The 12,406-nt window shown below is 53.6% G+C and overlaps 2 protein-coding genes across 2 annotated transcripts in view; one reads left to right on the top strand and one right to left on the bottom strand.

Moving 5' to 3' along the window:
- LOC125451438 (PACRG-like protein) overlaps nt 1-5,002 on the bottom strand; it is a 75,583-nt gene extending 70,581 nt beyond the window's left edge. The window contains exon 1 of the mRNA XM_059646921.1: nt 4,706-5,002. The gene's annotated coding sequence lies outside the window, so the exon portion shown is untranslated. The remainder of the gene's footprint in view (nt 1-4,705) is intronic.
- On the top strand, nt 1,718-4,281 carry LOC132210569 (basic proline-rich protein-like; the record flags this gene model as incomplete). Its single annotated transcript, XM_059651352.1, has 4 exons — nt 1,718-2,157; nt 2,271-2,435; nt 2,488-2,753; nt 3,893-4,281. Coding segments are annotated over 4 exons (1,260 nt in total), but the record flags the coding sequence as incomplete, so codon positions are not given.
- Nucleotides 5,003-12,406: the final 7,404 nt, after the last annotated feature.

Genomic DNA, 12,406 nt, shown 5'->3' with positions numbered 1-12,406 from the left:
TCCCCCCTCCCTCCCTCCTTCCTTCCTCCCCCCCTCCCTCCCTCCTTCCTTCCCCCCCTCCCTCCTCCCCCTCCCCCTCCCTCCTCCCTCCCTCCCACCACCCTCCCTCCCTCCTTCCTTCCCCCCTCCCTCCCTCCTTCCTTCCTTCCCCCCTCCCTCGCTCCTTCCCCCCCTCCCTCCCCTCCTTCCCCCTCCCTCCCTCCTCCCCCTCCCTCCCTCCCTTCCTTCCCCCCACCTCCCTCCCTCCTTCCTTCCCCCCTCCGTCCCTCCTTCACCCCTCCCTCCTTTCTTCCCCTCCCTCCCTCCTTCCTCCCTTCCGCCCCTCCTTCCTCCCTTCCCCCCTCCCTCCCTCCTTCCTCCTCCCTCCTCCTTCCTTCCTTCCCCCCTCCTCCCTCCTTCCTTCCTTCCCCCCTCCCTCCTCCTTCCTTCCCCCTCCCTCCCTCCTTCCCCCCTCCCTCCCTCCCTCCTTCCTTCCCCCCTCCCTCCCTCCTTCCTTCCTTCCCCCTCCCTCCTCCTTCCTTCCTCCCTCCCTCCCTCCTTCCTTCCCCCCTCCCTCCCTCCTTCCTTCCTCCCCCCTCCCTCCTTCCTTCCCTCCCCCCTCCCTCCTTCCTTCCCTCCCCCCTCCCTCCTTCCCCTCCCTCCCTCCTTCCTTCCCCCCTCCCTCCCTCCTTCCTTCCTTCCCCCTCCCTCCCTCCTTCCTTCCCCCCTCCCTCCCTCCTTCCTTCCCCCTCCCTCCCTCCTTCCTTCCTCCCCCTCCCTCCTTCCTTCCGCCCCCCTCCCTCCTTCCTTTCTTCCCCCCTCCCTCCTTCCTTCTTCCCCCCCCTCCCTCCTTCCTTTTCCCCCCCCTCCCTCCTTCCTTTCTTCCCCCCTCCCTCCTTCCTTTCTTCCTTCCCTTTCCTTCCCCCCTCCTCCCTCCTTCCCCTTCCAACCCCCCCACCTCCTTCCTTCCTTCCCTCCTTCCTTCCCCCCTCCCTCCCTCCTTCCTTCCCTCCCCCTCCCTCCCTCCTTCCCTCCCCCCTCCCTCCTTCCCCCTCCCTCCTCCTTCCCTCCTTCCCCCTCCCTCCCTCCTTCCTTCCCCCTCCCTCCCTCCTTCCTTCCCCCTCCCTCCCTCCTTCCTTCCTCCCCCCCTCCTTCCTTCTTCCCCCCCCCTCCCTCCTTCTTCCCCCCCTCCCTTTCCTTCCTTCCCCCCTCCCTCCCTCCTTCCTTCCCCCTCCCTCCCTCCTTCCTTCCTTCCCTTCTTCCTCCCCCTCCCTCCCTCCTTCCTTCCCTCCCCCTCCCTCCCACCTTCCCTCCCCCCTCCCTCCTTCCTTCCTTCCCCCCACCCTCCCTCCCTCCTTCCTTCCCCCTCCCTCCCTCCTTCCCCCTCCCTCCCTCCTTCCTTCCCCCTCCCTCCCTCCTTCCTTCCCCCTCCCTCCCTCCTTCCTCCCTCCCTCCTTCCTCCCCTCCCTCCCTCCTTCCCTCCTCCTCCCTCCCCCTCCCTCCCCCCTCCTTCCTCCCTCCCTCCTTCCTTCCCCCCTCCCTCCTTCCTTCCCCCCTCCCTCCCTCCTTCCTCCCCCCTCCCCTCCCTCCTTCCTTCCCCCCTCCCTCCTTCCTCCCTCCCCCCTCCCTCCCTCCTTCCTTCCTCCCCTCCCTCCCTCCTTCTTCCCTCCTCCTTCCTTCTTCCCCTCCCTCCCTCCTTCCTCCTTCCCCCTCCCTCCCTCCTTCCTCCCTTCCCCCCTCCCTCCCTCCTCCCTCCCTTCCCCCCTCCCTCCCTCCTCCCTCCTTCCCCCACCCTCCCTCCCCCCCCCACCCCCACCAACCTCCCCCCACCCACCACCTCCAACCACCCACCCTCCCACCAACCCCCCACCCACCACAACCCCCCCCCCACCCACCCCCCTCCCACCCACCCACCAACCCCCCCACCCTCCCACCACCAACCCCCCCACCCACCAACCTTCATCCCCCCCTCCCCTCCTTCCCTTCCCCCCCTCCTCCCCTCCCACCCCTCCAACCCCCCCCACCCACCCTCCACCTCCCAACAACCTTCCCCCACCCACCCCCTTCCTCCCCTCCTACCACCCCACCCTCCCCTCCATCCACCCCCCTCCCACCCCCCCCCACCCCCCCTTCCACCCCTCCCCCCTCCCTCCCTCCCTCCCCCCTCCCACCTCCCCCCTCCCACCACCCTCCCCTCCTCCCTCCTCCCTCCCTCCATCCCCCCTCCCTCCCTCCATCCCACCCCCACCCACCCTCCCCCCTCCCACCCACCCACCCACCTTCCCCCCCCACCCACCCACCAACCCCCCTCCCCCCCTCCCCCTCCCTCCCTCCTTCCCCCCTCCCTCCCTCCTTCCTCCCCCACCCTCCCACCCCCCTCCCCCCCCACCTCCCTCCCACCCCCCTCCTCCTTCCCCCCACCCACCCCATCCTTCCCCCCCACCCTCCCTCCCACCTTCCTCCCCCTCCCACCACCACCTCCCCCTCCCACCCACCAACCCCCACCCACCCTCCATCCCCCTCCCCCCCACCCACCCCCCACCCACCCCTCCCCCCTCCCTCCACCACCCTCCCCCACCCTCCCCCACCCACCCCCCCTCCCCCCCCACCTCCCCCCTCCCCCCTCCCTCCTTCCCCCCACCCTCCCTCCCTCCTTCCCCCACCCACCCACCCACCCCCCTCCTTCCCACCCCCTCCCACCTCACCCCCCCCCTCCCACCAACCCCCCACCCACCAACCACCCACCCCCCCACCCCCACCTCCTCCCCCCTCCCACCATCCAACCCCCCCCTCCCCCACCACCTTCCACCCCCCTCCCACCCTCCCACCATCCCCCCCTCCCCTCCCACCATCCCCCCTCCCTCCCTCCTCCCTACCTCCCCCCTCCCACTCCAACCATCCTCCCCACCCTCCCTCCACCTCCTTCCCCCCTCCCTCCCACCCACCTCCCCCTCCCTCCCTCCTTCCCCCCTCCCTCCCACCTTCCTTCCCCCTCCCTCCCTCCTTCCTCCCTCCCTCCTTCCTCCCTCCCTCCTTCCTTCCCTCCTCCCTCCCTCCTTCCTTCCCCCCTCCCTCCCTCCCCCCTCCCCCCTCCTTCCCTCCTTCCTCCCTCCCTCCTTCCTTCCCCCCTCCCTCCCTCCCTCCTTCCCCCCTCCCTCCTTCCTTCCCCCTCCCACCCTCCTTCCTTCCCCCTCCCTCCCTCCTCCTTCCCCCCTCCCTCCCTCCTTCCTCCCCTCCCTCCCTCCTTCCTCCCTCCCTCCTTCCTTCCCCCCTCCCTCCCTCCCCCCTCCCCACTCCCTCCCCCCTCCCCCCTCCTTCCCTCCTTCCTCCCTCCCTCCTTCCTTCCCCCCTCCCTCCCTCCTTCCCCCCTCCCTCCTTCCTTCCCTCCCCCCTCCCTCCCTCCTTCCCTCCCCCCTCCCTCCCTCCCCCCTTTCCCCCTCCCTCCCTCCCTCCCCCCTCCCCCCCTCCCTCCCCCCTCCCCCCCTCCCTCCCTCCCTCCCTCCTTCCCCCCTCCCTCCCTCCCTCCTTCCCCCCTCCCTCCCTCCCTCCCTCCCTCCCTCCTTCCTCCCTCCCTCCCTCCCTCCCTCCTCCCTCCCTCCTTCCCCCTCCCTCCCTCCCTCCCTCCTTCCCCCCTCCCTCCCTCCCTCCCTCCTTCCCCCCTCCCTCCCTCCCTCCCTCCTTCCCCCCTCCCTCCCTCCTTCCCCCCTCCCTCCCCCCTCCCTCCCTCCTCCCTCCCTCCTCCCTCCCCCCTCCCTCCCTCCCTCCTTCCCCCCTCCCTCCCTCCCTCCCTCCCCCCTCCTTCCCCCCTCCCTCCCCCCTCCCTCCCTCCCTCCTTCCCCCCTCCCTCCCTCCTTCCTTCCCCCCTCCCTCCCTCCCTTCCTTCCCCCCTCCCTCCCTCCCTCCCTCCCTCCCTCCCTCCCTCCCCCCCCCCCCTCCCCCCCTCCCTCCCTCCTCCCTCCCTCCCTCCCTCCTCCCTCCCTCCCTCCTTCCCCCCTCCCTCCCTCCTTCCCCCCTCCCTCCCTCCCTCCCCCCTTCCTCCCTCCCTCCCTCCTTCCTTCCCCCCTCCCTCCCTCCCTCCTTCCTTCCCCCCTCCCTCCCTTCCTCCCTTCCCCCCTCCCTCCCTTCCCCCCTCCCCCCCTCCCCCCCTCCCCCCCTCCCCCCCTCCTTCCCCCCTCCCTCCCTCCTCCCTCCCTCCTTCCCCCCTCCCTCCCTCCCTCCCTCCCTCCTTCCCCCTCCCTCCCTCCCTCCCTCCCTCCTTCCCCCCTCCCTCCCTCCTTCCCCCCTCCCTCCCTCCCTCCCCCTTCCCCCCTCCCTCCCTCCTTCCTTCCCCCCTCCCTCCCTCCCTCCTTCCTTCCCCCCTCCCTCCCCCCCTCCCTCCCTTCCTCCCTTCCCCCCTCCCTCCCTTCCCCCCTCCCCCCCTCCCTCCCTTCTCCCCTCCCTCCCTCCCTCCTCCCCTCCCTCCCTCCCTCCTCCCCTCCCTCCCTCCCTCCCTCCTCCCCTCCCTCCCTCCCTCCCTTCTCCCCTCCCTCCCTCCCTCCTTCCTTCCTTCCCTCCCTCCCTCCTTCCTTCCTTCCCTCCCTCCCTCCTTCCTTCCTTCCTCCCCTCCCCTCCCCCCCTCCTTCCCTCCTTCCCTCCTTCCCTCCCTCCTTCCCTCCTTCCCTCCCTCCTTCCCTCCTTCCTTCCCTCCTTCCCTCCTTCCTTCCTTCCTTCCTTTCCCACCCGTTACCAGGTAGCCGATGTCTCTGTCTCTGCCTCTGCCCGGACGGAGGCCGCCGGTCGCTTCAAGTCGGAAACGCGATCCCGGAATTGGCCGATACCGCCCCGGGTGACCACAGGGCAGTTTGATGGCTCAGTGCCAATCCCGGGTCTGGGTGGGGTGCGGGTCTGCGTGTTTTATGTTTGTTCAGTATAAATTGCGTGCTCCCCTCCCCCGGAGGTTTGCACCGACATGGTGTGTGAGGCGGAGGAGAATGATCAGAGCCAGAACACACCGACCTCGCTGTCGCGATGGAGCTTTTTTTGGAAACGCAGTGCAGGCTCAGACTAAGGATATGTCAGGCAATTTGTCGCCAAACTGTATGATCTGCTGCATAATAGGTGGCCATCATATCCATGCACAACTTGTGTGGCATTGCCCAATTTTAGACCAAACAATGCGTCCAGGATGTCACAGATGACATTTTCTCCAAATTACAGCAGTTTATATCTTTCCCTCATGAATGAGGACAGTCTAGCTTCCCAACTAGTGGGATTCTCCAACATCAGTAGCTTCTCCCAGTTGCAGAATGCTATGGATTGCACCCCCATCGCTTTGAGAGACCAATCTTCAGGTTCATCAACTAAAACGGGTTTCATTATATTCATGAATAATAGGAACTGCAGATGCTGGAGTATCTGAGATAACAAGGTGTAGAGCTGGATGAACACAGCAGGCCTAGCAGCATCAGAGGAACAGGAAGGCTGACGTTTTGGGCTTAGACCTCTCTTCAGGAACCGTCACCCTTCCTGCTCCTTTGATGTTGCTTGGTCTGCTGTGTTCATCCAACTCTGCACCTTGTTATCTCTTCATTATATTCATGTTTTCTGTGCTCATCAGTTTCAAATTTTGGAAGTGTGTCAGATAACCTGGGATTTGCCAAAACGCATGCACGCTGGAGAACTCTCAGGTTCTGCCTCCATCTCAGGTCCTTGAGACATACAACAATGAATAGTTGGAGAAAAGAGCTCCAAACCAACAAAAAAACAAAGAACTGTGGGTGCTGAAAATCAGAAACAAAAACAAAACAAAACATCATTGTGGCTTGTTTTAGATTAGATTAGATTAGATTTCCTACAGTATGGAAACAGGCCCTTTGGCCCAACAAATCCACACCGCCCCTTGAAACATTGCACCCAGACCCAGACCCATCCCCCTGTAACCCACACACCCCTGAACACTACGGGCAATTTGGCATGGCCAATCTACCTAGCCTGCACATCTTTGGACTGTGGGAGGAAACAGGAGTACCCGGAGAAAACCCACGCAGACACAGGGAGAATGTGCAAACTCCACACAGACAGTTACCCAAGGCTGAAATTGAACCCGGGTCCCTGGTGCTGTGAGGCTGTAGTGCTCACCACTGAGCCACTGTTTGTACCCTTCGCCGCTGGAGCTGAGAAATGGGGCATGTCCGAATGCAAAGAATTTTGGAGATTACACCTCTCCACTGTGGTTGAGGATCAGCATATTGGCTGAGAAGGACATTTAAGGTCCTATGTTAGAGCATGAGTGTAATCTAATTAAACCTAACTTCTGCTATGAGTGTAGTGGGTTTGGATTTATTTTCATTCTGTTACTTCCTGTTGGTTATTTGGCAAGGGAATACTACATGTGGACCTAGTTATTTCTGCACTGGTTGCATGGTTCTAATGATAAATAAATATTTGTGCTTATCAATATGAATGTATCTGGTATTTCCAGCTGATCCTGTCATGAAGTACAGTACGTATACTTTACTGGAACTCCTCATTGTTCAATAGGAAGTAGTAGCCAAGGAGACAGCACCATGCAATGCCATTGCCCTGAAGTGACTTTTAAGGTAGCAGCCTGCATATGCTCTCTGAGTATTGAACAGTGATCGGCAGCAGAAAGGAAAGTTTTGAGGCACCTCCTTTTCTCTCTTATTTCATTACTTACCCTTCAATGTTTCAGAGTTTGCTCAGACGGCTTAATTGCACAGAAATAATTGACATCCTGCAGGACATCAGTTAACCTGAGAGAGGAAGTGCTTTGTGCAGCTTCTCTTGGCTGGATGCTGAGTTAAGGGGGAGTTGACATGTGAACTTACCATCGTATATGCTCTAGCCTTGAATGGCTTGAAAAGCTATAAGATAGAATTAAACTTTGACTCCGGAGATGTATGGAATCATCACCAAATTCTGTGCTGTAACCCACAGGGTGGGTGTGAATGTGGATGATCTCTACACATTCCCTAGCACATTGATTTTAGCCTCAGTGTGGCCCACGTTAAAGTGAAATTCCTGCCTGCAGTCAACAATGTGACAGTTCAAGGATCCATGATGATAGACCATCAAGCAGGCAGTGGTTTGTGAGAGATGAGCAAATCTTTGCCCTTACAACTCCTTTGATCCTTGGAATGCCTGAAGAAGCCTCTCACATCTCAAATTGATGTGACTTCAGCAAGTCAGGGAGCTATAAGGAGACCGGAGTGGATACTTTAGAAGTATTTGGGAATATTTGGACCTAAAAGATCAAGGTCAACTGCGGGTATCTGACCTTGATGCCAGTGTTCCCTCCTTGGACACCTGCAAGCTTCTACATCACAGGCAGGAAAGAGATGGAGGTGCTGGACACCTCTGAAGTATTCTGCGAGAAAGCTCCTAGGGGTGCTGTGTGTTGCTTCTCCTCCCATCTCCCTGAGGGGAAGGGGCGCCTGCAACGAGGTCAAAGTCCCTCAGCGCTCGTTCCTTGCTGTTCCTAGAGAGACGGAGTGCAAGCCTGCATGCATTTCCAGCAGGCACTGAATCTCCTTTGTAGTAGCCAGCCTGCCTATAGAGGCAGCTGGAGACATGTAGGCCAGAACTTGCATGGTAGTGATAACATTGTTGGAGTGCAGTTTTCAGATCAGCTTACTGACTGCCACTAGAAAACATTTGTTGATCCTAAACCTGTCTGTGCATATAGACAAAGTAGTGAATGGCTAGAGCCACAAGACAGTCTTCTGATTGAGCAGTTGTCTGATCTCTAGCAGTCCTCTTGCTGCCTGAGACTTGGGTATTCCTTCTTTGACCAGCTCTTTCTCACACACTGGTGTTGTGCAAATTGGTTGTGTAAAAGGGCTAGAATCCTTTTCACTATAAGAATGAGTTACCATTGGCATTAATGGATGAGCAATGCAGCACAGTACAGCTCACTGGATTGTTTGCCCGTGGATATTTCAGTGTTCCCACTTAAGTGTGAATGTCACAAAGGCCTGGCAGTGGCAAGCAATTCCATCTCCTGACTCATTATTCCTTGAACCAGGCATGGTAGAAGCTAATTGCATAATTGATGAGCTGAAGGGCAGAAGATTGTTTGCGAAATAAGAGCCTGTGATGGACCACCTTCCCTGAAAAAAAGGCATGTAAAAAAATTGAAAATCTTTTATATTTTGAATCCAATATGATTCTTTTTTGGGAGCTGTGTAAGAAGCAGACTTTATTTTGGCTTCCCATTATTTGGCCCTACAGTGAAAACTAAATAGGTCTGCATTCTTTAACAGGGCAACTGGATCGTTACTGCCCACGTTAATCCTGCTTTCAGATACATCTAACAATGAGCCATCATTTAAGGACGGCCTGCGTGTAGTTTGAGGACTATAACGTCTAGTTTTACCACAGCTTTTGTTTTAGCCCCACCCAAACCTAGTCTAAGATACTCGATTATGGCCAAGGAAGAACGTTTACCACTGCACCCACTCTTTTTGCACGATTCCAGTGAGGATGTGGATCCAAGATATCTAAGCAGCTTCAGTACACTGATGGCAAGTACACTGATCCAGCCATTTGTCACAATCCACTGCATTGCATTGTGTCATATTTGCTGGAAGAACAAGTTCTTGTCGATGTCACCTTCTACCTCAATAGTCTTTGTTTCGCCATTCCAGCATCTGTCTCTCCACTGAGAAGGTTCACAGTGAGAAGGGATAAATAAGATTTCAAATAATTGAATATAGATCAAAAGAAGGCATCTGGCCAGAAGCCAGCATCTCCTTTGTAAATGAAGCATCAGCTTGGGCTCACTAGCACACAAGGTGAGAGTTGCCTCATAACCTTTGAGCCCAACTTAAATGACAAATATAACAGCAGAGCTATCACATTTTGCAAGCTCAGTTAAGCAACAGAAAAAGTATTTCTTCATCAAAGTAAGACATATCAAGTTAGATAGAAATCTCAAACAGAGCTGAAAGGAGATTGTCAGGTCTAATAAGCGACTTTCCTTTCGTTAATTGAGTGGAGGGACATGACAATGAGGTGGATGTGCAATGACTCTGTTACATTGCAACTACATATATATAATTAATTATATCTAATCAATCTCATCAATTAATTAAAGAAAAGTGGCCAAGTGTCTTTACTGCATGCAATACACTGCACTTGAAAATGCCGCAACAGTTTTAAGTTAACAAAGTGTGAGGCTGGACGAACACAGCGGGCCAAGCAGCATCCTAGGAGGACAAAAGCTGACGTTTCGGGCCTAGGCCCTTCATCAGAAAAGGGGGATGGGGAGAGTATACAAGAGAGTTGCAGTGGGAGAGAGATCTAACCCTCTCCCCATCCCCCTCTCTGATGAAGGGTCTAGGCCCGAAGCATCGACTTTTGTCCTCCTAGGATGCTGCTTGGCCTGCTGTGTTCGTCCAGCCTCACACTTTGTTATCTTGGATTCTCCAGCATCTGCAGTTCCCATTATCTCTGCAACAGTTTTAAGTGTTGTGCTCAACAAAAGAGAAACCTGTGAATTTGACTACTTAGCTTCCCAGGCTTTCATTTCTCCTTTTGTTTGTGGCCAAAATGTTATCACTGAATGATTTCCCAAACTTTGCATTAACACTTTGATTTGTACTCAATAAATTGCATATTGCCTCCCAAGCTAAATCTGTGGAAATCTAGGCTCCACATAGTGACAAATGGAGGCCAAGCATTCATGCATAGTGAAAATCATGTGTCTCTGCTGGAATCCATCTTGTGTAATTCAACAAAACTAGTTTAAATGTTTCATATTCTTGCTGATCTTGGTCCCCAGACTGCTTAACTTGGCTTACATCACTTTGACCAAAACCAAATGCTCTCAGCCAAATAATTATCTTAGAAGTCTGCCAAGTCAGAACTAAATACTTTCCCCAAATCTAACAGAAGTAAATGCTGTCTTAGATATTCAAGTATAAAATAACCACCAATAATATGACCCATTGTTCAAAATTTCAAAAAACTTAATCTCAGCTCAAGTTTCCACTTTTTCCTACTCACCAAAGTTCTCACCTCTGTACTTAGTGCCATGCATCAAATCTTTTAGTTTAATCAGTGCTTTGCTACCATCTGCTATTGTCTGCCACAATCCCATTGGGCTTCTTCAACACTGTGATAGTGGAATATTATCTCATCATCCTGCTTTCAAACACAGATTTAGCTGCTAATTTGCTGCCAAATTGATTCAAGATTATTCCTAGGTAGTACTTTCCTAGGCAGCTCCTCTCTGCTCAACTTATCATTGACCATCTGCTACCATCCTTTGCCAACTGTCAACTAATCTCCTCGCTTTCACTGGCTAAATTTGTGGTGCATTCTTGCAGTAAATCAAGTGCACTGCTAGTTTAAACTCTGAAAGCCAGTCATCTGACCACACTAGCTCTTGCTTTCTCTTCAGAGCTTTTCAGAAATTCAACTTTCACATTTCTGTACTTTCCCAGATGCAATGCTGAACCACATTGGACTATACTGCACAATGCAAATGCTATTTGTCAGATTTTCCCATTCAGTTCAGGAACATATGTCAAACAATTTATCAGTATCACTTTTGTGAGTTCTAAGTGGTAGGTAACTCCCAGAAGAATTTGGTCTTCAAGAGTCAGGATCAGACTGGAAGCAGATTCACATTAACAACGAAGACCTCAGTCATTGGCATATTTTTTCCAGTCAGTCCCACATATGGTTCCTAGTCCCCACCAAAGTCCTCACCTCCTGAGTCTTCTTGTACAGAAGATGAACTCTATTTATATAATTTCTTTTTATTCTTCTTGTAACTCAAAATGGCGCCAGATTGTGTGGTGACAAAGTATTTTTCACTGTACCTTTCTAGATATGTATGACAATAAATAAATAAATCTGAAGCTGAATCTGCAATCTCTGTAACCACCATCCGTGGCCGCTGATATCCCCCTTGCAATTTGAAAAAAAAAGATGCCTAGGTATTTGTCTACTTCTGTTGATACGAGATGGCCTCAAAACTGATGAAACTATTCAGATGTGGAAACAATGATCACACAGTTGTGAAGGTGCAAACTTCCTTATCTGTCAGTTTCATGAGTTTGCAATACATTTTTCTTTCCTTGGAATGGTTTGTCAATGTTTGTTTCTTTGGAAAAGATTAGGAGATGCTATGAGGACTAAAATCTTGTTGATTAATACTATGAATGCCTGTGTTTGATTGATAGTTTGGTAAGGTATTTAAGCATAGTTTCTTTCAAAAGAGTTTTTAAAAATTTGTTTGCTTATTTTGACAATTTCAAGAGCATTTCACAGAATTACCACTGCTATTATCTGGCTCATTGCCAATGATAGTGGATACTGATGAGTGAGAATAAAGGCATGTGAGCAGGGTATGAGGGGAATGGAAGGGGCAGGGCATGGAAGGGAGGAGAGATATTCGGGTAATATGAGGTGATGTGGAACGGGCTTAAGACTGTAAGCAGGCATGGTAAATATGAAAGTGCATTGGATAATCCCTTTAAACCTGCTGGTTGAAATGTTCCTGAAGCCACAGCAATGTGTATGAAGTGGCTTATTTTATCTGAAGCGTTTCCCACAACATTTAGGATCTCACCTACCTTGGGCAAAATAATATGGAAGGAAAATTAAAATTCCTGCAGGGATTTTAATTGTGACCCCAGTATCTCCTCAACAGTGCATTGAATTGAAAACATCTGAGAAAAATGGCAATGGGCTGGAAAGGCCTGGCAACTTTGAAAGTGCAACATCACACATCTTAAACTTCGGCTTCATGACACAGGTTTGCTCAATACCAGGAGGGAAAAGTCTGGCCCTATCTTTGATCTGTTGCATGCTCTTTTGCTTAAATCTTAAATTAACTTTGATCAGTTTATCAATCACAGTTTTTCCCAAATGTGTTTTTGACCTGCCTGCTGGATCTGAGGAACAGTCATTGAGCTTAATTTTTAATTCCATTTTTGATTTACAGATGCTGCCTGCCTAACCTGCTTAGTAATCCCAGCACTTGTTCTTATTTCAGATTTCCCACACCTACAGTTTGTGTTCCAGCTTCAGCAACTGACTAGTTCCTGTCTGATGTTTCCCATTTGTAGGCTCCGAAGAGCACACATCTACTTCTTTTGGGTGACCTGATAATCTGTATCTATAGTGCCACTTTTTTGAGATCTCCCCTATCTGCCATCACCATGCTGCCACCCCCAACCAGGTGTTTCTTTCTTCTTTTAAGATGCTCCTTTAAACATTGCTCTTTCTCAAATGTACCTGTGAAACATATTAGGAGTTTGTAGCTCATTAACTTTGTTAGGTAAATCGATCTTTAAAAATACAGAAACATTGAAAATATATGTGACATAAGGGCCATACAGGGTCACATTCAGCCCATTGTTTCACTACCTATTATTCCATACAATTCTACAATCATCCGGCTCTTGGTAGATAGCCT

Source organism: Stegostoma tigrinum, chromosome 1 (genome assembly GCF_030684315.1).
Source record: "Stegostoma tigrinum isolate sSteTig4 chromosome 1, sSteTig4.hap1, whole genome shotgun sequence".
In the NCBI taxonomy this organism is placed as follows: Eukaryota; Metazoa; Chordata; class Chondrichthyes; order Orectolobiformes; family Stegostomatidae; genus Stegostoma; species Stegostoma tigrinum.
This window is presented reverse-complemented; position numbering and strand designations above follow the sequence as displayed.